At 38.1% G+C, this 25,727-nt stretch overlaps 1 protein-coding gene across 1 annotated transcript in view; it reads right to left on the minus strand.

The window, feature by feature from the left end:
• LOC127640429 (leucine-rich repeat serine/threonine-protein kinase 2-like) overlaps positions 1 to 25,727 on the minus strand; it is a 56,541-nt gene that overhangs the window by 18,198 nt on the left and 12,616 nt on the right. The window contains 20 exon segments of the mRNA XM_052123005.1: positions 2,580 to 2,781; positions 3,119 to 3,337; positions 4,662 to 4,789; positions 4,879 to 5,102; positions 5,583 to 5,764; positions 5,883 to 6,069; positions 6,148 to 6,241; positions 8,681 to 8,829; positions 8,990 to 9,240; positions 10,651 to 10,856; positions 10,948 to 11,008; positions 11,171 to 11,277; positions 11,365 to 11,547; positions 13,592 to 13,856; positions 19,223 to 19,393; positions 19,485 to 19,613; positions 19,691 to 19,830; positions 23,873 to 24,017; positions 25,053 to 25,180; positions 25,505 to 25,629. Of these exon segments, the coding sequence (XP_051978965.1) occupies positions 2,580 to 2,781; positions 3,119 to 3,337; positions 4,662 to 4,789; positions 4,879 to 5,102; positions 5,583 to 5,764; positions 5,883 to 6,069; positions 6,148 to 6,241; positions 8,681 to 8,829; positions 8,990 to 9,240; positions 10,651 to 10,856; positions 10,948 to 11,008; positions 11,171 to 11,277; positions 11,365 to 11,547; positions 13,592 to 13,856; positions 19,223 to 19,393; positions 19,485 to 19,613; positions 19,691 to 19,830; positions 23,873 to 24,017; positions 25,053 to 25,180; positions 25,505 to 25,629 (3,296 nt within the window).

The following is a 25,727-nucleotide window of genomic DNA, read 5'->3' on the forward strand; positions in this document are numbered from 1 at the left end:
ACAAAAATCATTACAATCTTATTTTTGTAATCAGACTACAGTTACTGACTTTCAATTGTTAATTACTTTTAAGCGCATTAGTTGGATTACACACATTTTTTTAAATTGTATTAGTTATGTCGAATTTAAAACAAAAATGTTGTTTCAAAATGTCAGTAGTCAGTAAAATGTATGATTCTTGCTACCAGTTTCGATATGTAAATGCTATTGAACACTCTCCTTTAGCCTATAAAATGATACATTTAAATAAAGATAATAAATTAAAATAATAGCATGTTTCCTATTGAGCATTTATCTATTAAGTAAAATTGCTTCAAGGTTTTTTTATTTCTATTCAGTCCAAAAAAGCACTCTTGCTTCTTATGGTTCACCATAATCATAATAATAATAAAATACCTTTTTCGAAACACTAGCAATATATTTCTCATGCAATTTCTTAAATTCCACGCATCAAATTTTTATTTTGAATCAAACTTTTATTTTGACATAAAACCGTTCTGGTTCTGTGTTTTGACAGTAGTTTCACACATCAGGATAAGTTGGTTTTATGACCCAGTGTGATTATTAAAGGGCAAAATGCTGCAATTTAAATATATGAATATATAGTATGCAGGCACTGTGCGCATGAAAGTAAATGAGCGCTCTCTTCTGTCATCTACTACAAAAAGCACAGCATGTTTTATAGAGCAGCTTCACACATCCACTTTCATGCAGACTGAATATTTTTGTTTATTAATTCAATTATATATATAAAAGAAATGTATTATTTTATGTATATATACACTATATATTTATTAAATCACATCCATTTGAAAATTAATAATCACACTTGGACATTTCACAATATTAATTTGATTAATTGTCTATTTCAGGAGTCACAGAACACATACATATCTTTGTGTTTCTGTTACAGTTGAAGACCCCAGAATGAGTCATTTTGACGGAGAAACATGTACGGCTGAGTGTTTGACTTAAATGTGACAATGAAAAAGAACATTTATTTTGAATTCGTTGAGCAAAAAACTAACTTTTGTGTGAGAAGTGTTTTAGAAAGTATCATAAAAGTAACGTAATTAGTAACGTGATTACTTTCTTAATGAAGTAATCATTAGTATAATGTAATTTGTAGTGGATTGCTTTTTTACATAACTCTCCCAACACTGCACGCAATGTATTCACAATAATTTTGTTGGCAATATAAATGAAACAAATGTATGAATTTGCAGTGATTTTAACACTTTTTATTTGGCCATTACCCTCGTTCCTTCTTTGTCTTGTGAGTCTTGAGTTTAAGAACCTTTAGACAGAGATTTTCATAGAAGTCATTGAAGCATTTTCCATGTCTTAAAATGCTTTATTAAAAATGCTTTGCTATTGTTTACTCTTACATGGATCTCAGGAATATTCCTTTCTGATTGGTCAATGGCGCCATCTAGCGATCTGATATTTTTCAGTAACAACTGCACATCCATGTATTAGACAGCTCATCCGGGTATTGCGATTCATCTTGCCTACTTTTCAGATCACTGTGCCATCTCTAGAAGTAAGCTAATAAAATAATTACCTCTAATTAATGGTTCATGTCCATTTATTTGTCTATTTGGCAAGTACTCTTGTAATAGGCTGAATAATGAGCACTCAGACAAAATAAACACCAACAGTACTCTGACACAAACCGGAGGTGATTACATAATTTCAACGCAAATCAATATTTTATGTCAATGTATTTCTTCATTTGGTTAGTAGCCATGTAGTACAGTCAGTGAGTCAGTTATGGCAAAATAAACACCTTCAGGCTGATACAAGTGTTCTCTGCTTCACATCAGGATTTTTGACTACATTTGGACTTTATTTTGGCTTCATGCTTTAAACATTTTAAAGCAATAGTGGCTTTAGTTGAAATAATGATTTCTCGGATTGCATAAAGAAAACATCCTTTCAAGCTATTTTAGAGCAAATACATCAATATCATGGTAATGTATGATGATGTTCATGAATGAAAATCAAGATAATTGTTTTTTTATCTACATTTACTGGGCCATTCATAGCTTCGACTAACTTGCAAGCCGGCTTATTATAGTAGGATTGTTTTTTACACGTTGGTCAGATGGTCTGTTCCTGTCTAAATCTGCTGTTCTTGGCCAGAAGAAGATGCAAAGTGGACCAGACTCTATGCTGATAAAATAAATTGACCCTTCGCTAAGCCCCGGCTAATACGCACTTCTGACCAATCCTGTCTTAGCAATTGTTGCACTGCCACCATCACTCTGACACGCATTTGCCATTTTCCAATGAGAGCCTTGTTTCTGATTCACAGTCGCCACAGTTTTGAGTAATTTAACTATTTCTCTTTCAAAAAACTTCAGATAAATATGCATTACTTCATACAAGCCCATTCAAAAATATTATCCATTTGTTTATGAGAATATTTTGCCAAAAACCGTATCGTTCACTGCAATCTCCCATTCATTCCAATAGGGAGTTCTGCAGAGCTTGTCAGAGAGCAAGCAAACGTAACTAAGGGGGGCGGAGCTAAGCGAAGGGTCAATCGTCAATAAGAGTAAAGCTGTCTCTCTCACCAGCCTCGCTGAGGAAGTGTACAGCATGAGATAACTCTCCCTCCTCCAGCGGCAGGTGTGTTTCCTGTATCAGTTGCATCAGTCTGCTGTGTCTCAGCACGGGAAATTCATAAGGAACACGAGATCTCTCCTGCAGGACTCTCTTCTCCAACTCCACGTAACAGTCTGGAATCAGCTGACCCATCACCAGCTCACCCTGGATCTGACAAACACAAGAAAAAGAGCATTATGAACCAAAAATGTGATTTGGATCCGTCCCTCACGCTACGCTGTCATATGACTTACACACGAGTAATATGGACTACTTTTATTATAGCTTGTGTGTTTTGTGCTATTTTTCATCCATTTCTGAAATTCCCTTGTTCAATGGAAGAAAAAAAAATTCAGCTTTGGTATGACATGATGGTGAGTAAATGAAATACATATTTGGGTGAACTATTTTTCTTCATGTTGTCTTTGAGTTGTGTTATTCTGTGCAGATGTCTTAGAGCAACAGCAGCAGCACCATCGGCGCCATGTCCAGCTGCATTACAAATCACCTTGAATCCAGAGAGCTCTCTGTAGATGGATTTGCGTAACCTGCTGATGGACTCGGAGTCCTCACAGGCACACAGTATGTGATTCTCCCTGATCACTGGAAAGCCTGTTTGAGAAATCAGCTCCTCACGCAGCTTCAGCACACACTCCTGCAGGTGCCGCTCTTCACAGACATCCGCATGAGTGCCAACCACAATCACAGGAGACTGGCCTGCTATAGCCTGAGGAAAGACATAAGAAAACGTCAAGAAAACATCCTTCATTTTTTAATGCATAAACTGCATCTCATGCCATTAACATTGAACTTTTAAGACCTGAATCCAAAATAAATATCAAAATAATAAATACATAAATATGCATATGTTTTATCGATGGACCAATCAGGAGAACCCGGAGGCTTCAAAAGCAGTCGCTAATGATAGTTCCATGTGGTCTACGTTATTAGTAACCTTGTGAAAAGTTTGTGATAATCTTAATATGACAGGTGTTGTTTTTAAACATAGGAAATATATATTTTCATAATGTTGCACGCTGTAAAACATCTGTAAATGAACAGCCATTCCTACAGCAATCTACTGTGATTGTAAAAATACAATAGTTTGCTGTCAGATATGTTGCATTCTGGGAGATCAAGAGCAGGCTCACTGTAAAGTGACTTGTCTTATTGTAAATACATTAGCTGTTGTTTGCAAGGCATTATGGGAGAGTAAACATCGGGGCAGCTGTGGCTCAGTTGGTAGAGCGGGTCTGCCACTAATCGCAGGGTTCAGGGCAAGACACTGAACCCCAAGTTGCTCCCTTGTATGATGCTGGCAACTACAACTGCCAGTAGTTTACTGTTTTTTAACAAGATTACTTTTTACATTGTAGAAATGTTGCTATGATGTTGTCATCACTTCGCAGGTATCATGGTACAAGTTTGACATTGAACTACGCCAACTGTTCGAAATTCAACTGTTTAAATAAAGAAATAAATCAAATAAAAAAGAAACACGTTTTTTTAATCGTTTCATTTTTAATGCACAAATTAGGTTAAAACTCGGGTGTTTAAATCTTTTAATCAAATTAATTATATGATATGCCAACTAATTACTCGCAGTTAATCACATTAATACATATTTGTGGACAAAGGCCCTCAAATAACACAAATTTAAGATATATTTATTATATGATTATAAATAGTTATATTTCAGTCATTATCAATATAATGGTTATAATATAATAATTCAGATAATTAAAATGCATTCGATTATTATGGCAGATGGCAATAAACATTATGGCAAACAAGCGTTTGAAATATGGTACTGCAGTCCAAATTCAAAATATTGGGGAGAGAAATGCAACTTTTCTCAAAGATTAAGTATGTTGCAGGTTTTTTTTTTTCATAATCCAAATATATGTGGTTAACTTCATCCTTTGTCTAAATTATTATTTTTATTAAATTATTTGTTATTTTTTATCATTTCTAGTGCAATTTTTTTAAACATGGCACTGCAATATAACACAACTACAATTGAAAATGTACATTTGTGCTTTAAAACGTACTTTAATGTTGAATAGCCAGGGTTTGATGGAGTCCAGTTCACTGGGTCCTTTACTGAGATCATACAATACCAGATACAGAGCTCTGGAGCTCATGAAATGTGGGTAAAGACCACCGCACTCCTCACCACCTGAGATAAAGACAGACACTTACAACGTTTATTCATCTTGATTATATTTTTCAATATAGACATGCAGTGACAGTATTGAATCTGCTGACCTGAGAACTCCCACACATTGAGCAGCATGCTCCTCTTGTCTTTGTTTCTGATGGTCCAATCCCTGATGTTGATGACGACATTGTGCTGATCACATCTCCACTGTGAGCGCTTCAGTCTCATCAGCTGCTGTATCAGAGAGCTTTTCCCACTGCACGGGCTTCCCACCACGATGAGCTTTATTCGGTTATACGGCACGGCCTTCCTCAAACGCTGCTGCAAGAACCTGTGAGAACCAAATGTTCAAAGATCTAGGAGAACAGACACAACAACAACTTTTCGAAAATAGATACATATTATCAAGAAAATGCAAGTGGTGGCCCAATGCAAAACCCACCACCACAAGGCTAGCACATTGTGGGGGGTTGCCAGGGTACTGCTATGAGGTTGCCAAGATGTTCTGAATGGTTACTAGGGTATTATGTGTTTTTGCAAGGGTGTAGCTAGGGTATTTTGGGTGGTTGCTAGGTAGTTGATTAGTGTCCCATGTCAAGATATAATATTCTTAAAGTCACCATGTCTCTTTAAGAATAGTGGCATATGAGCGTGTGTCTCACAGTAGTGAGAGTGGAGTCGACTCATTTCTTTACAGCATGAGTGATCAGAATGAAATGTTTTTACTAAGGTCAATGATATATATTGTGATTTTCTACTGCAATGCTTAAGAACAGGGAACATGATTTCTAATCATTTAGATCACTCAGACCTGATGATGTCTTTGGTTTTGCTGCCGATGTGTTTGAGGTCAAGGTGCAGTTGCAGGCCATCCAAAGGAAGATCCCACAAGCGGAGCAGCTTCCCCATCTCATCAGGAAAAGAGTGCAGGGCTGCATTCTGACTAACATCTAGAGACATCAGGTCCTCCAGAAGACCAATCTGAGGAGGAATCTAAGCCACACACATATACACCACTACATTATCAGTGGTTTCATAAAATAATGTGCATATATAAGTCCAAAGATATGCAGTGTTGATTTGAATGGGAGTGTAACGTGAATGGCCGTACCTCAGCGAGTTTGTTGGCACTCAGAAGGAGTTTCTCGAGTCGAGCCCACTTGTAGACGGGTCCACTGAGGTCCAGCACAGAGATGTGATTGTGACTGAATATCAGCTCTCTCAGGTTCACACTGAGCCAGACCTCCGGACCTGGCAGAACACTTATGCTGTTATTCCTCATGTCCACTGAACGCAAACTGACCACAGGGAAGGACAGATTGAAACACTTTGTTTAATCAAAGAATGTTTATTTGTTAGAGAACAAAAAAACTTACTGTGGCAGGTTCACAATTACTTCAGGAATGCTTGTAAAACTGTTCTGTGACAATTTAATGGTGGTTATTTTTGAAGGAAGGTGCCACAGTGAATCTGTATCAAGAGAAAACAATTACAATATAATTTACAATAGAAAACAATCAAAAAATAATAGTTGCTAAACCGATTTAAAGGAATAGTTCAACCATTGTAATCATTAAAATGTCATTGGCACCTCTGCATATTCAAACTTGGGATTTTTCGTTTGCGTTAGGTTTGACCTCAATAACACAAAATGCCACAAACAAACATGAAAAGCCAAGAGATTTGAGAGCAACAGTGAAGGGGAAGAGTTTTAGAGAATACCAACATACATTTCTGTCTTTTGCTCACACAAAGCTAGTGTATGGTTTCAGAAGACTTGGAAAAAGCACACAAGTTGTGTTGACTATTTTTCTGATAGTTTATAGGTTTTTTTTGGAGCTTGACAGCCCTTAGAACCTGTATGCTTTTTTGTGGAAGAGATCAGCTCAAATGTTCTTCAAAATTCTTCCTTTTGAATTACACGGAAAAAAATAAAGTTATCCTGGTTTTGACAGATATAATACTATTTTGTAGCAGAAGGTTGAGTTTTGGTTAATTAGGGCAAGCCAGTTATATTTTGAGCTGGGGGACAAAGCAGGGAAGCTTTTGGATAGATACATACAGCAGAGAGCGTCTTTCTCTACCATTCCCTCAATGAAATCTGCAGGTGGTGATTTTTTTGTGGGGGAATTTTAAGTTGGCCATTGATATTAATAATGCCTTTAAAGAATTCTATCTTGATATTTATAGTTCCTTGTCTTCATCTACTGATGAAGATATTAGAAACTTTATGGAACCTTTAGAACTCCCTAAAATGATGACAGAGCAAAATAAATCTCTTGATACTGAGATAACCTTGGAGGAGCTTGGTGAGGTAATTAAGGTCTTGCCTACATGCAAGGCTACGGGGCCGGACGGCTTTACTGCTAAATTTTTTTAAATATTATGTTACAGAATTGGCACCACTTTTTTTAGAAGTTTATATGGACTCATTAAAGAATGGAAAGCTTCCGCCAACCATGGCACAAGCCAGGATCAGTCTGATTCTTAAAAAGGACAAAGATCCAAGGGAGTATAAGAGTTACCGTCCAATTTCCCTGATTCTGCTAGATGTAAAAATACTGTCAAAAATTTTAGCAAATCGATTGAGTTAAGTTATGACTCCTCTTATACATATAGATCAGGTGGGGTTTATTCGGATAAGATTAGGCATTTCATCAATATTATGTGGTCAGTGGCGAATGATAAGACTCCGGTAGCTACCATCTCACTTGACACCAAAAAGGCATTTGATATGGTAGAATGGGAATGTATTTTTAAGATTTTGGAAATGTACGGGTTTAGGAATACTTTTATTGGATGGATTAAGTTAATTTATAGACCCCCTTAGCAGTGGTACAAACAAATTGATTAATTTCTGATTATTTTACTCTGAATAGGGGCACTTGTCAGGGTTGCCCGCTTTCCCCATTATTGTTCTGTCTTGCCCTGGAACCATTAGTAGCCACAATAAGAAAGAAAGATTATTTTCCAGGGGTGATGGCTTTTGCTTTATGCAGATATTTTATTATTCGTCTCTGACCCCACTAGATCTATGCCTTGCCTCCACAGAATTATTAATTCCTTTTCTAATTTCTCAGGATACAGAGTCAATTGGTCTAAATTGACTGTCCAGTAACGGCTTTTCAGCTGGGCGCCTTCCAGTGGCCCAAAAAGGGCATCAAGTATTTGGGCATTTTATTCCCAGCAAATGTGTGATTTAGTTAGTTTCTTTTTGACCCCTTAATGAAAAGGTTTTTGAGAGATGTGGGCAGGTGAGAATGGGGTAAGATTTTTTTTAAATGTCAAGCCTATGTCTAGGGATGCAAGGGTGCACCTAATTCAATTTAAGATTCTGCATAGTTTTTATTGGACTCCCTCTAGATTGTATAGGCTTGGCCTCAAAAACACACCTACTTGCCAGTTGGAGGACGGGGACATAGCCCATGTTTTTTTGGTCCTGTATTAAGATTCAAGAGTTTTGGTCAGGGGTTCCGAGTTTTATCTGCGAGGTCTTGGGCACAAAAAAACTGTGTCCTTGCCTGCATGATGATCGGCAGGCAGGAGATACTTAGGGGATGGAAGTCACCGGGTGTGCCCTCATTTCATGAGTGGTGCACAGAGTTGGGCAGAGTGGCGGCTTTTGAGGAGTTATCACATAGACGGCTGGGCAGTTTGGGTGATTATGGCAGGAATTGGGGCACTTATTTGGCCTTCTAGGAGGGTTGATGGGAAGGAGCAGTGGAGAGGGACAATTGGGTTGGTATGTCTTTTTATGTCATAGAGTATTTTCTTTGAACTGCCTGTTTATGTCTGACCACTGGGATGTATGTTGGGTGATGGGAGGGAAGGGGGGGGGCATATATTGACAAATGTTGATTCCATGTTTTCATGTGTTGTTTTTGTTCATTTTAATTTTGGAATACTTACTGATTTGGTTAAATGAGGCATTAAATGTTTCCATCTTGACACATTCGGTGAGGAAGTTTTCTGAAATCGTTTTAACTTGATTCTTACTGACATCTAAAACTTTCAATTCAGCCAGACAGAGTGGGAGAGAGAGTTCTGATATTTCATTCCTGAAATACAACGTTTAAGGATTACTGTTAATAGTTTAGGCTATATACTTGTGTATACAACCTTTTTCATTTATATCCTGCAAAATTAACTATAAGATCAAGCAACTCAAAGACATTAGAGAACAGTTGTCCTTTAAACAAATTCTATCTAATGATATACCCCTCCAGCGAAACCTCCTCCAGTTTGTCCATGATCTGACCCAACTGAAAGGGGAACACAGTGATCTGGTTGTAGGACAAGTTGAGCTGGCGTAAGGTAGGGCTGCGCACTGACGGGTCCAGCAGAAGAAGTGGACCAATGCGGTTGCGGGATACATTGAGCACGCTCAGTGCAGGCAAACCCAGGAGCTGCGCAGGAAGTGACTGCAGCTGGTTACCTTGCAGATCAAGTTGAGTCAGACTTCGTAGGCTCTATGAGAAAACAAACAAGGTTCGGTAAGTTAACGAATTAAGTTAAAATCTTTCTTTTCATCAGTTTGAAAGCAACTAAAAGTAGCGTATTCACTTAAGAACTAACTTTAGCTGTTCTAGCAACTTTTTTCCAGCAAGTATCTAGGTAATGTACAGTGTCCCTTAGAGCATTAGTTCTCAAGCAGGGGGCCGGGACCCACTGGGGGGCCTCAGCACACATCCAAGGGGACCTCAAGATGACTTAAAATGTATTAAAAATAAGAAATATTAAAATAATTAGCTAAAAAAAATACTAGCTAAGATGTATCCATACAAATTATAAACAGACTCTCTCTGAAACAAAAATGATCCATGATTAATTATTTTAATCAGACAAGTCTAGTTTCGGGCGAGGGGGCTTTGAAATATTGTCTTGGACAGTGGGGAGCCTTGGAGTCAAAAAGGCTGAGAACCACTGCCTTTTTTCTGATATAGTTTTCCGTTCCCTCTCGGCAGTTTGCGTCACCACACTAAAAGTTCTGGATTCCATCACAATAGTTTGTGTTCCTTCGCAATACATTTAGATTTTGGTCTCAATAGTTTGTGTTCCGTCAAATAAGTTTTGAGTTCCCTCACAATAGTTTGTTGAGTCCCTCCTAATTCTGTAAGTTTTACGTTCCCTTGCATTAGTTTGCGTTCCCTAACAAAAAGCGCTGTGTTCCCTCGCAATCATTTTTTTTTCCCAATGTACACTCACAATACACTCGCATTCCCTCACTACAAGTTTTGCGGTCCGCCTGCAGTGAGAGTGCTCAATCTATCCCACAACATCAATGGTCCACTTCTTCTACTGGACCCGTAAGTGTTCCCTCACAATAGTTTGCATTTCCCGACAAAACAGTTCTGCATTCCCTCAAAATAAATTTTAGGTTACCTCACAATAGATTTTTGTTCTCTCAAAATAAGTTTTGAGTTCTCTTGCAATAAATGTTGCATTCACAAACAATAGTTTTGGGTTCCCTCGCAATAGTTTGCCTTCCCTCACTAAAACTATTGCGTTCCATCACAACAGTTTTGATGCATGTTTTTTAGGTGGAAACCATGGTTTTAAAAAACATAATTTAACCACAGACGGACAGACATCAAGATTTTCACTGAAAATTACTTAAAATGTTGTTTCTCAACAACATTATCATATACCTTGAGAACACTTGAAATATGACACATGAAACATAGACTACTTTTAAGATCGTATTCTTGAGTCTTTTATTTTTTTGAAAAGATGGAGAGCTATGTTCATTAAACCACTTCCTTTTGTGATCTGCAGAAGAAATAAACGTATACAGCTTTGGAACGACACTGAATTTTCATTTTGGGTAAACCATTCCTTTAAATGATTAGTTGCTTGGCTTGATTTCTCTTCAGTCGCACCTGACAGAGAGCGCTGGGAAACTCTGGCAGGCTGTTGCTGCTCAGATCGATCTGCAGAAGACTCTCAATATGTTGTTTAACAGAACTCTCGTCCATCAAACAGGATAGACTATCCAACTCATTCCCTGACAGATCCAGCAGATGGATGGGCCCTCTGTCCATACCCAAAGGAACAGGACTGGGGGAGGATCTTTCAAATCCCTGCCCTGTGTGGTTAACAGCAGAGGAAATATATTAGCGGTGGTCTGGTGAAGTCTGTAGGACTAGTTAAACGGCTTGGAGGTTAGTAAAATGTACCTCTGGAGTTGTGAGAGTTCCAGTTTAACCTCTTATGTGGATCAGTCTCAACATGGCATCCCTGTGGATAGGCAGTTCATATTCACAAAGAATTATTTTAAAGTACAAAAAAATCGTAAATGGAACCGGTAAGGAAGAGAATTGTTAAGTAGAAGTGGAATCCAAACCAGAAGCATTAAAAGCTTTAAAATGTACATCTCAATGTCAAAATGCAAGCACATACCTCTGAATTGGTCCATCTACGCCGACTGTGTTGTCTCCAAGCAGGTTTCCTGCTCAGTTCTGGTGAATCGCTGTAAAGCATTAGTCCACATGGAGATCCATCACTCTCTACCAATGAAACAGCACATCCTGTTTGAGAACTGCTAAACGCACTGCTGTTTGTGTGCTTGTGTCTGACTGTGGCAATCATCTCACCGTCACTTTCCATATCATCAAGCATAAAGACAAGGCTGTCATCTAAGGAGATGTGTGATTCGTCACTTTCCTCATCGGTCAAATATCCAGATGTTCTGACATCACTAGCATATCTAGGGACTCCCAAAAACCCCTTCTTCCTCTGGAGCGCCATGATCTGTCTTGCAAAACACTGACCTTTACCTAAATACACAAGGTCAGGTTAGTTAAACTATTCTTCAGTTACTGAATAAAGGTCAAACTTTAGTTACTGGTCATAGAAGTCATTTTTTTCCATGGGCATATACATTTTTAACTCTGGTGAATTGTGGCCAACAAAGGGCACCAAGAGAGCTCTGCAGTGACCACCCACTCCCAAGACGCACTGTGAATAATGCAATTGATACTCTCAAACAACTTATCTATTTGTAAATCTAAATATTTTGCAATTAAATTTATGGCAGTTGACTTAACATGATAATTCAATGCGATTAATTACATAAGAAATGTTGTGTAAAAAAAAAGTAACATAATTAATCATGGCCCCGGACCGTAATAAGGAATATTTCATCCATCGGAGCAATTCAAGCTTGAAGTACCACCTGTTTCCTGCAGGGGGCAGTAATTGAAACTCCAGCTGTACAGAGAACAACAAACCACACTTTAAAGCAGACAGCACAAGATGAGCACAGGTTCTTGTGTTTAAACACAGCTTGGAGCACAAATGCTGATGCATGGATCTCAAGACTTGTTTTTCTAAGTTTCAAATCATGTTTAACTTGACACAGCAACCTAGAAACTGAACATTTATGAGACACAACCAAAGTGAGACGATCTTAAAGTGTTTGTCTGACACATGTGTACATTGACGTGTCCTCAGACAAGCCCTTACAATAAATCTATCTCAGACTGATTGATGAATTCAATTGCAAATGGATTGCCATGGACTGTAGGCCAATGATAGTGTTATGTTCAATAATATTGAAATAAACAATATATTGGATTCTAAAGCAAATTTTTGTCTTATCAAAGCTTTACTCGTCTGCCACAATAATGTAATGCATTTTAATTATCTAAATTATTCATTTGTATTTAAAATATATATATACCCTCGGGGTGGCAGCTTTCGAGGAGGTGGCAAGAAGATGGCTGGGGTTTTGGGACTTGTTTGTTAAGAAATGGGGCAACTATTTAGCATTTTTGGGGGACAACTGGGGAGAGGATGTGGAAAGTGAAATTTAGTTTAATTATGTATGTTTATTATATTATATTTATTTATTTTGTGTGTGTGTGTGTGTGTGTGTGTGTGTTATTATATGTGACCACAGGGGTGTTCGTTGGGGGTCAGGGTGGGGTTGGTGAATGGGGAGAGATATTAGTAGGGGTTAAATGTTGATTCGTTGTATATATGTTGGGGTTTTCTTTGTTGTGTATATATATGAATCAATAAAAAAAATATTAATTAGAAAAAACAATTTAATCTGAGAAACACCTCCACCAACTGTAAGGGGCTGTTCACACCAATTGCTTTTGCAATCATCCATTTGTTTTTCTATATAAATGCGCACTAGGCAAACATCTTTGTTACGCTTTGTTTTTGAGCGCTGTTTTTACACACTGTGTCTAATTAAAAAGAACTTTAAAAAGCACCTTGAGACACTTGCTTTCCGTTTAAACTGTATTTGTTGCGCTGTGTCTAGCCTTTTTTTAGTGCAAGAATGCGATCGTTCTAGTCATCGTCAGTGCTTGGCACACATCCAAAATTCGAATGCACAGTTTTAGCATTCAAATGTGAATTTCTTTGTTAAATTCGACGAATTTGACAGCCCTAATACCTATATATAAGTAGTTTGAGAGTGTAGGAAGACCGATTTAATCCATGAGTCAGACTTCACGATCACTGCTAAGCTCTTTTGCAGCATTTTCATTTTCCATGCTAACAGCGTCTTCTCTGATTGGAGAAACTCTTATAAGGATTATGGGTAGTGTAGTTCTTCACTAGGAATTTGAATATGAAACACTTTTTGATGTTGAAACACAGACATAGGGCCTCTACAGACACATATATCATTGCTTAATCTCAAAACGTATGGTAAGACTTCTGTTATCTTTTATTGTTAAATATACATTTCTCTGTGGAGAAAATGAAGGGGAAAATAATTCCGAGACTAACACCACAGAAACAGTACAAGTACACACAAATCCTTAAAGAACCATAGAAATGGCAAGATCATGTCTATGGACTCACTGATGTTGTTGCTAGTTGGCTTGAGGTTTTTGCTCTCGGAGAGTAGTGCACTGAGCCAGCTTGCTTTCATTCGCCCGAGACAGAAACCCCCAAGGCAGAGGGCACTGTTGGTGTAATCCAGCCCTAGACGAGCGAGTAAGAGGGTGACAGCAGGGTCATCCCCTCTCCTGACGCACACAGCCAGAGCTCCACGCAACTGCTGTTCATTAACCCCTGCAGATACCAGCAGCTCCACCAAAGCCAGAGGAGCCCCACGATCACAAACCTGCACAAACATGTGAGCCGTTTCATCATTTTGAGGCAAAAGCATCTCAAGTTTTATGCACAAAAGAAAAAAGGAAAACATTTTAAATGAATTATATCAGTTAACATTTAAGTGATCAAGGGCCCTATTTTAAGAGCGCTAGCACTAGGTGCAGCGCTGTGCTTCATATGTCGATATCAAAGTCAATGTGTATGGTTTTGGTATTTTCGTGCAAGTCTAGTTGCAAATGGGTTTGGCAAAACTTCACGTGCAATAGGCTGGGTCAAGTGCAATTTAATTCGGAGCATTTCTCTGGTTATTTCACCACCTGAAATAACAGAGAGGCATCCATAGAAACAACCTCACAATTTTAAAGGAGACCTATTATGCCCCTTTTTACAAGACGTAATATAAGTCTAAGGTGTCCCCAGAATGTGTCTGTGAAGTTTCAGCTCAAGATACTCCACATATAATTTATTATATCATGTTATAAATGTCTCTTTTTGGGTGGAATCAAAAACACACTGATTTTGTGTGTGTCTCTTTAAATGCAAATGAGCAGCTGCACCCTGCCCCTTTCAAGAAGAGGGCTGTGCCTTTACAGCTTGTGCTTCGTTTACTACAGCAACAACAAATCAGAACCAATATGACTGACAGTGTAAATACTGGGGTTCAGGCAGGGCTGGACTGGGAAGAGAAATCGGCCCAGGATTTTACATAGCGACTTTTAAAGGGGTCATGACATGGTTTTTTTTATTGTATTATTATGTTCCCTTAGGTGCAATTATAGTATTAATATATTTTTTTTTAAGAAAAACTTTTAAAATCTAGTGATTTATGACCTTTTCCCACCCTGTTTCTCATCCTCTGATTCAAACAGTCTGTTTTGGGGGCGTTTTCCATTTAAGACTTCAGTGTTAACGCCCACTGTTATGATTGGCTAACGTCAGTGCCTAAGTATCAATTATTGACGCCCCCAGCCAGAACAATATGCAAGTAAACTAAGTAAAAACACTGTGATTATTCATAATGAATGAAATTGCGCTTTAAAAAGTACCGTAATTTCCGGACTACTGAGCGCACCTGACTATAAGCCGCACCCACTGATTTTTACAAAAAATATGATTTTGAACATAAATAAGCCGCACCTGTCTATAAGCCGCAGGTGCCTACCGGTACATTGAAACAAATTAACTTTACACAGGCTTTAACGAAACACGGTGTGGCAGCGGGGGCGTGGTCAAGCGCACGGGCGCTTACACCTGAGCTAAATTATGTCTTAACACCGGTGTCTAATTTCAGTAAGCATGGGGAGGGCGGCATAAAAAGGCAGCAGCCACAGAGCTGAGAGAGTGACACACGTCAGTCTAGTGTTGGCGCATAGAAGAATTGAGAAACTTTATAAAATTGATTGTAATTCAAGGACAATCATTGAAGAAGGACACGTGAAGCAGGGCACTTGAAATTAGACACCGGTGTTAGACATAATTTAGCGCAGGTGTAAGCGCCCTTACAGCTTTTCTCTCCCGGACGGGCGCTTGACCACGCCCCCGCTGCCACACACGGCTTGTAATAAAACATTTGCAGTAAACAGTAGCCTACCAAGAAAGTCATTGGTCACTATCTTCCTCGTCCTGTGCACTGAAACAACTGAAGTCATCTCCTTCGGTGTCGGAGTTGAATAGCCTCAGAATAGCCTCAGCTTTAGTTTAGAGTCAGTTCCTCACGCTGCTGTTTCCAACGTCTTATCATCGACTCATTAAGACCAAGCTCCCGTGCAGCAGCTCTATTTCCTTCTCCAACAGCCAGATCAATCGCCTTCAACTTGAAAGCAGCATCATATTCGTTTCTCCATGTCTTTGCCATGGTGAGGGTGACAAAATTACTACCGTAATCAGAATGATGGGAAGTTTGAGCACGCTCGATTTAATCTAAACAGTAGGCTAAACAAAAAAAGTTGTTTGACCTTAACCCGTTCGGCAATTTCATTGGTCTAATGAAAGCTTCACGCCGCCAAAAAACTGAGCACGTCACAGAATGTTTTTTTTTTTTTTTAATAAAATTTGAAAGCGGGAAAAATCCATATATTAGCCGCGTCATTGTATAAGCCGCGAGGTTCAAAGCATGGGAAAAAAGTTGCGGCTTATAGTCCGGAAATTACGGTAGTTTAAAGTTTAAAATAGATTACTTACAGTTTGCGTCGTCGTTGTTCCCAGAATAGTCGGCACGGACTTATCTTTGAGCAACAGTTTTCTGGCAAAGCCAGCATCATATTGAGATTTGTTCTCAAAACAGTCATCCTTAAAATGTACAGAACAAACGCTTAAGTTAACACTGCCGTGACTGGGACGTCCGCAAAAAATAAACTGCATCCATTTTTCCCTGACGTCTGGATCTTTCGGCAGCTTATTCAGAGGTTTTGTTTGACCACAGCCAGGAACAGCACATCTGTGTGGCATCGTAATTTTCCTGTGCACAAGTAGTCTCTGTCAGAGCTCGCTGTCCATCGACTGAACACTTGTGAGGCGACGGCGATACTGAAATGAGCGTAGTTGTCTTGCGCTTAAATCGTAGTTATCTTGTGCTGGAGGCGGTCATATGCAAACGCTGGTACGTCACTTCTAACCGTCACGTCACTTCTAACCATGAATCCAGAACGAGCTGTATTTTGAGCTTGATTAAATAAATGATTCGTTTAGAATGGGGAGGACGTCTTAAAATATTAAACTTGCAGGACGTTTTAATGATACAAAGACCTCTTATATACCAAAAGATCAAGGCAAATTTGGTTTCTCATGTCATGACCCCTTTAACATTGTAGGGTGGTTGTGTACACACACTGCTGACTCATATTTATGTACAAACACCATGTAAAAGTGAGTTTTGCATAATTGGTCCACTTTAAGACATTGAGTTCAAAAGTTATGGGCAACTTTGCATGTACCCTCAGCTAATGGTTCTGATGAATCATGCCATGTTTTGGTTGGATAGGACAAAGTGTTGCTGAGATAAAGCCGCACATCCTGTTTCACATCGATCTTGTTACTTTGCATTGGCTTTTGAACGGTAGCACAAATAAAAATTCTGCTTTGTCACTTCTGTGCAGCTCAGTCTTGAGATTATGTTGAGCCATTGTTTGGGCAAATCAGATAAGTCTGACCGATGTGAAACATTTAAACTGCAAATGACAATCAACGATTGCCTCATCTGTTTCACATCGCCTTGTTATTTTAACTTGTCAGATTACTAATAGTCCTAAATTGCCCGCCTCAACTTTTTTGTAGCGTGTTGCATTCATCCGATTTGAAATGACTGTATATTAAAGGAAAAACACTGAAATTCACAAGGAAAAACATCATATAATGTGCAGTTGCAGTGCTTTCAATATAGCATATAATATTTTCATACATCCCAACTTTTTTGGAGTTGTATATGCTTCACCTGGGAGATTTTATCAGGAATCGTGGAATAAGTTGCTATGCCGATGATACACAACTTTATATTTCTTCAAAACCTGACAAAATTTCACAATTCTCCAAATATGCAGAGTGTATCAATGAAATAAAAGATTGGATGGCCAGAAATATTCCTTCTACTCAATTCCGACAAAACAGATGTATTAATTATTGGACCAAAAACCTCTCAAAACAAGCCGCTAAAATATAATTTGACTCTAGATGGATGTACTGTTACATCATCTTCAACAGCGAAGAACTAATGGTGTTATATTTGATACCAATCTGTCCTTTGAAAATCAAATTACAAATGTTTGTAGAACAGCATTCTTCCACCTCAGAAATATTGCTAAATTACGGCACATGCTCTCGGTTGCTGATGCCGAAAAACTAATTCATGCGTTCATGACCTCAAGACTAGATTATTGTAATGCATTACAGGGAGGCTGTCCAGCAAGATCAATAAATAAACTTCAATTGGTTCAAAATGCAGCAGCCAGAGTGCTGACGAGAACCAAGAAATATGATCATATTAGCCCCATTTTATCATCGTTACATTGGCTACCTGTTAAATTCCGTATTGATTTTAAAATTCTGTTAACTACGTACAAAGCTTTGAATGGTCTAGCTCCGCAGTACTTAAGTGACCTTCTACCACGCTATATTCCAACACGTTCATTAAGATCACAAAATTCTGGCCTATTAATAGTTCCTAGAATATCAAAATCCACTAAAGGAGGAAGATCCTTTTCATATTTGGCTCCAAAACTATGGAATAGTCTCCCAAACACTGTTCGAGATGCAGACACACTCTCTCAGTTTAAGTCTAGACTAAAGACTCATCTATTTAGCCAGGCATACACCTAATTTATCCTCCAACCCACAATTAGGCTGCTTTAGTTGGGTCTGCCGGAACCAGAAACATCTATCATGATTTATAACTCTGCAATAAATTGTATGGCATCTATGCTAATATTATTTTATTTGTTTCCCTGTCTCAACCTCAGGACTCCTATCCTGAGGTCACCAGAACCGCCTGGATCCAGCACCATTCCTGCTTCATGTTGGACTCCACTGCTACGTGTATCTGAGCGATGATGACTTACTGCAGCTGGTGCCAGCCAAACATCACTTCAAACTTCTACGATGGACTTCAGAGGATGAACGGATGCCAACTCCAACCATAAGACATGGGATACTTCATATTCCACTGCCTGAACCTTGGACATAGGACAGACCCCACTGAACCTCTCCAAATTGACCTGCCGGTTGAACTGCGATGCACCTCACTGATCTCTGCCTGCATCAGCTTTGTCTAGTGATGGACTACGCTCTTGAAATGGAATAAATAGACTAACTATTGCCAACAAAAGTCTTCATCAGCCAATTAACAAGGACAATTGCATCTATGTGAACTTCTGCAGTTAATCCAGGATGAACTTCAAAGACATTAGTCATTAATCTTACAGTTCAAACAAAATCGATGTTTAAACACTGACCCTTAACACTTACTTAGTTTAATCATATGACTTTAACTATACATAACTAATATTGGCATTATATTCATGATGTTAGTCTGAGGGGAACTGGCCCCCACAGTGAGTCTGGTTTCAACAAAGGTTATTTTTCTCCATTAATCTACATCTTATGGAGTTTTGTGTTCCATGCCACAGTCGCCTACAGCTTGCTCACTGGGGTTATAATTAAATAATCATTTAATTTATTTTTATACACAAATTACAATCATATTTAATCAAAATATTCATATACAAATAAAAATGTCTTGACTTGGTGGTTAAATCTGTATTTTCTGAAGTGATTGGATAGGTGTGTGTGAGAAAAAGTGCGATCAGGGGATAGAGGAAGTTTTGAAGTCATGAATGTTAGGGTATGTCTACCATATTCATTTCAAAAGTTCATGGCATACCAGACCTGGTATATGAGCGAATCAGTCTTTGTTTTTTTGTTGATGTCAGCGCCCAGTTGTATCAGACACTCTGTCATGACCACATCTCCATCTTCACACGCTCTCTCTAACAGACTGTACGTGATGTCACTGTCAGCTGTCATCTTACACAAGCACAGGCAGCTGATTCTCTGCAACTAACACACACAAATATACGGTATTAATCAAGAGATCTTGTCCTTTTTTTCTTTTTTTTACAAAAATGAGTGTGACTTGAGATTTTCTCACTGGATCTTTGTGCCGATCTGGACTGCTCTCCTTCAGGATCTGGAAGATCTCTTTCTCAAATCCCTCTCGCTGGAGCTCTGCTGCTGTACTTGAGCACTTGTCCAACAGCTTCCAAACCACCTGAAAACCCTGATGGACAAACACACTCTTTTACGACCTACACACTTCTGGAGAACCTCTCCATTTTAATAACAGAAGGGAGCTACCTTGAGGAGCATGACTGAGTCTTCTTTGTGTTGCCGTACAGAGCTGACCAGCACTGAGGTCAGTACAGGCACCATCATATGAGAAATCTTCTTCTTGGAGATGAGGTGAAATAGAAGACTAAGAGCCCAGTAGTGAATATCTAAAAAGGGACATGACTTTCAGTTAATACAGATCTATACTGTTCCAAATCCAAGTGGGCTGTCTACCTAGACAGCATTCAGATTCGCCGCCCCTAAACATCACTGAACTATGGTTGGAAGATTCTTGACCAGAATACTACTTCCTTTAAAGTTGCTGTGAGTGATTTTAGCCATTATGGAACTTCCACCAAACCAGCTACTGAATTAGGTGCAGAACACCAAACTGGCAATTATATGGGCATATACAGTATGGGCTGCCCTGTGAACGTGCACAATGATTGACAGGTAGAAAGTCTTCAGATTGGCTAAACAAACGATCTGACCGTGGCCACCGGACATCTTTTTCCTCGCTTATACCAAAACTAGGTCTGTTATAGAGACAGGTGTGGTATTTCATGGGGAATATTTCAGTGATATCTGACAGGTAATAAAGGCGTTTTCTGCAAGTCATTGCATTAAAAAAAAATCATTTACAGCACCTTTAAGTCTTATAAGGAAGTGCCTTTTCATGCATTTGGAGGTCAAAGTTACTATATGATGTGTTGTCAAGTGATTTTGATCAGGGGGAAAATGGGTGTTTCAATCTTTTCTATGAAATTACTGACGAAAATGTTTGTTGACAAAAGGAATTTTGATTTTGTTAACAACGAGACGAAAACATAATGTATCATGATGATAATCAAACATACGGTTAAAGAAAATATGATGAAAAACTAACACTTAATTTTTAAAGAAAAAATGTGAGATAAATCACCCACAAAATAAATATAATATTACAACTTACATATAATTAAGCAAATGAATAGGTGAATTTGAACTAAGTTACGTGCTAGTCAGACTGTGAAACTAGCGTTAGTACTTAAAAATGCACTTTTAAATTAGCTAAGCACAGCCATAAGCGCAAAGTCAATGGACATGGCCATGAAGTTTTGGTATTTTCGTGCAAGCATGCACTAAGTCTAGGCGTAAGTGGGTTTGCAGAAATGTTGCGCACAAAGCGCTAATGCGCTGGATCAAGTACAGGTTACGAGGTTTTTCTCCAGTTATTGCACCGTCAGTGTCCTATTGAGCCTTCACTAAGCCATACCTTAAAAGCGCTTCTGACCAATCCTGTCTTAGCAACTGTTGCCCTGCCATCATTACCTTAACATGCGTTTGCTATTTTCCAATGAGAGCCTATGGGAGTAATGTGTGTTTGAGCACTTTTAAGCAGGATTTTATCAAAATAATAAAAAAAAATTAAAACATGCTGTTACTGGGTCATTTATAATAGTGTCATGAGTTACCCTGAGAGGATACACGCAGTGTTTTTCTTTCTTTCTTTTATAATATTTAAATAAATCTGGAAAGGAGCATATTCTGGATTAAACTGTGTCAGCCCTTCCCAAATGAACATATAACATCTGCAACAACACCTACATTTACTCCAAGGTAAATTGTATCTAATAACGGAAGTTCATTCATGTATGTACTGATTCAAGTCAGAGTAAAAGTGATAGTAAATAAACAGTTCACAGCATCACAATGAGTGTGTAATGAGATGTTATAAACAGCTCTGTTCACTTACACTAATGTAATTAGAAGTGTACTCGCTATTAAATGAACTTCTTCTCTTTTCAAATCGTTTGCCTTGATTCTGATTCACAGTCTCCACTGTTTTTAATCAAATTACTGATTACTTTAACTATTTCTGTTACAAAAAACTTCAGATAAATATGCATTACAATGTCACTCTTCATACAAGACCATGAAAAAATATTATCCATTCGTTTATGAGAATATTTTGCCAAAAATAGTATTGTTCACTGCAATCTCCCAATCATTCCAATAGGGAGTTCTGCAGAGCTTGTCAGTGAGTGAGCAACCGTTAACGGGGGTCTAAGCTACGGGACAATTGTAGTCAATTCCCTATCAAGCTGCAGTGATATACACAAAGACAGCACATTCATAAGAAGTTAGTAGTGTAAATGGACTGTATGCACTGAATTAGATGAAATAAATATGGACTTCGTTCTTTTGTGTATTAAATGCGCCTTTGCTGAATGTCTGACATACTGTATTTCTAGTGATACACTCTTTTTATACACATAGAAAATGTGGTTCCCGGCTCCATTAAAAATGACAGAGAATGCAAGTATTATAAAAAAATTTACACATTTATCAATTGACACACAAATCATGGTTAGCATTAACATTAACTTCTACCAGTCGATTTTGCTTTAAAAATGACATTATATAATGAAACACAAAAACTTAAACCGTGGACATGTCTAAAATCAAAATAATGAAGGGGTCAAAAAATCATATTGTAAAGGGATTAATGGAGAGGAGAAGAGAACTGGCTTGACAATATAAATAATAGTTTAATACAAAACTCAACCAAAAAGACAAACACACAAGGTGTCGTACAGCTGTCCGTAAATCCCTCTCTGTCGCACTGCCGTCTTTGGTCGGCCCTTATCCCTCTTGAGGGCTAATTAACCTGATTAGGGGCCGGGTGTGTGGAATCCCGACCTGGCCCCGCCCTCCACCCTGCCACACATATATAACCACCACCTCCCCAGATGCAAACATTTTACCCTCTCAAACTTCTTCCACCTTGACTTACTCTTCTCTAGTGACTTAAGAATCACTTTACGACAACAGGTGAAAAAATAACAATACAAATGATATTATAAATAAAAACATTATAATAATAATTGAAAAATAAACCATGACCTCTAGAAAGATTTACAAAAATCTTTTTTGTTTCAGAAAATGCTCCAACTATGATTTTCAGTGAAATTTGATCTTCCACTTTATTTTAAACATTTTTAAAACTTTTATCTCCTGATGGTGGAATCTCCAAACTGCAAATACAGGAACTGAGTTTAGAATTTGCAACGAGAATCGACGTGTTTTTCAAACATCTTAGCGCAATGACCAATTTCTCAGGAAAACAACTAATTGCGCTTCGTGCCACTTCATAACCATAAAATACACCCACAGTTTGAGCACATACACCCACAGATAGCGCAAAAACTCCCACCCACCCCCACATGTGCTTTGTGCTGGCATGAAAATTGGACTCAAAATTAGCACTTTCACGAAAATTGGATAAGATGTAGCGTATGACATGCATAGCGCAGCACATAACGCGGTCATGAAAATAGAGCACCACAATCCTAAACGTGAGAGTAATTTCTAACAGTAGCTGATATTTCAGTATTTTCTTGATATGCTTTTATTTCAGGAGGTGTTCAGGACAGTTGTATAATCTTACATATTAAACATTTTATTCTTTATTATATGTGGTATATGTTAAAATAATACAAAAATCTATCATATTGGGTTAAAGTTTGGTCTGGTACATGTTTTTGTCACTTTGCACATTATTGTCAACAATCTTTTTATTTATTTTTTTGTCAAGAAAAAATTGACTAAAATGAATGAATATGACAGTGAAATATTGACTACATTTAAAAGGACCTTTTTGTCAGAAGACCAAAATTATGACAAAAAAACCCTAAAAATTCAAGCAAACGTTTTCCCTTTTCTTAATTGTGAATCAAATCTGTACAAATTAGATCACACAATCAGCATCCACAATGAAAATGTATGACCAATACCAGTTTTGCCATCCTTGATAGCACACGTACATCACCCAAACTTATTTTGTTACATTATTTGCTCATCTGCGATTTGTATTTAAGATATATGATCTTTTTAAGATATTTAGCAAATGTTAATTCGATTGTGAAGCTTCCCAGAAGAAAAGATCTAAAACAGACATCTCAGTGTATACACGTGCTGTCTTGGATGGTTCTTTAATTGACACACCATCATTTGGAAAAGTCCGGACTTAAAGAAAATCCAGAGCTTTGTACAAACCTTTGTGGTGTCATTCATGTGCATTCAAACATTTCATTATTCTGCTATGAAGTCAGCATTAGCAGCAAAGTGGATCAGACTTTTATAGTCAAAAGTTTGGCTACATGAGACTAGAGTTACTGAGCAGCTGAGATTAGAAGCAGAGGCTGAAGGAGAAGTAATTGCACTCACCCCGTTTTTCTGGAAACATCTGCAGTGTGTGCAGTACTGTGTCTATCGCCCCCTGCTGGCACATGAGGTCAACAGCTCCAGAACAGCCTGCTAGCGCAGAGAGAACGCCAAGCCCACACTCCTGAATCTCTGCACTACTGATAAACTAAATACACACAAATCATATAAAACTCTTGGACTATGCTAATATTTCAACAGAGCAGGCCCGATTCAAGTCTGAGGCAATTCTATCTTAAAGCAATGGGTTGAATACAAGTTAAGGAGAGTTAGACTTACAAGTGTAGATTATTTTCTGTCAATTAGCACTGAAAATACATTTAACTAGCGCCTACAATTTCTATTAAACAAAACAAAAAACAGAGTAACAGTAATGCACTTACAATGGACAGCCCTCCAGGGCCAGAGGGTTTCAATACAGTGCAGCTTATACATTTCTTTGCACAATATTGAGTATTATTTCAGCTGTAAATTGTCATTTTAGCGATCAGACTTTTCTAGGCTGAAGAACTTTCAGTTTCTCATCACTGACGTAAATCATGTGTAAAAACTCATCCACTTGTAAACAATGCAAATGCTGCTGGGTTTACTGACTTTACAGTAGTCATGACAGGAGTTGAAATCTTTAAAACTTTGCACAGAAATCTCCATGTAAAAATTATACTGTACATGTATTTTAGTGTGTTTTAGGGTGTGTTCACACTTAGCAGGTTTGGTTCCATTAAAACGACCGTGCGATTGCTCTGTTAGTGCAGTTCATTTGAACAAGTGTGAACGCTGCCATCCGAACCTTGATGCGCACTAAACAAGCAGATCAAGACCGCCTGAATAGTGGGTCTCGGTCCACCTCCAAACAAACTCTGGTGCGGTTTGTTTGATATATGAATGCAGTATGGACCAAAGACATCTATACAGACCAATAACAGGAAATCATTTGCCTAATACTGACCTCAAGCAAGATCAAGTATTTTAATGTTTATGCTCTGGCCCCATTCACTTCCAATTTAAGTGCCTTTCTGAAACATGAATTTTTTTCTTTCTGTGGAATTAAACTATTCCTTTAACTTCTCACAAAAATACAGTTTAGCTGTGAAGTGCAAACCTTGTTATCAATTAATTCAATTCCAAGTTGAATTACTGAACTATTTTAGCCTGGGTCTTTAATAAGAAACAAAGAGTTTACTCTATTAAGCGCCTCTAGATATACAGTGTGTGCTCCCTCTAGTACACACTGGTTCTTCAGCACCCGCAGGGACACGTCCATTATATCAGGATCAGCCACTGAGATGCCATGTTCCCTTAAACTCCTGTCTGCTCCAATAAAGACACACAGAGTCAGACATTTGTTACGTTATATACTTGATGTATAATTCTATTTATATACATGTATATTTAAATCACAAATAATCATATATATCAATATTTGTTCACAGCTTTAATTGCTCTAATGGTAGGAAAATTGATGTCCAGGTCAGAGGGCAACAATAAATGTGTATTTTTTACAATATTAGTTTTATTATTGTGTTATTTATTTATATTTTATATAAATTGTGCTAAATGAACATCTTACATTGACAGCCCTAATAAAACACAAGCTGGCAGATTCAGTCACACATAGACAAGTAAATCTTCTACCTGGGTTCAGAAGCACTAAACTGGCTCGGAGTCCCTCCAGCTGAACTTCAGGAAGGAAGTTATGAGTCTTTAGAGTGATCAGAATCTGACCAATAACCAGAGCTCCTTCATCTAGACTAGCCCTACTAGAAAGAGCAAAAGAGGAGATTTAGAGAAAGAAAGATGTATCATAAAGTTACATTACCAGGATGTGCCTTCAGTTGTGTTTGTCTGCCATATTTGA

The sequence above is a fragment of the Xyrauchen texanus genome, chromosome 49, assembly GCF_025860055.1.
Source record: "Xyrauchen texanus isolate HMW12.3.18 chromosome 49, RBS_HiC_50CHRs, whole genome shotgun sequence".
NCBI classification, from domain to species: domain Eukaryota; kingdom Metazoa; phylum Chordata; class Actinopteri; order Cypriniformes; family Catostomidae; genus Xyrauchen; species Xyrauchen texanus.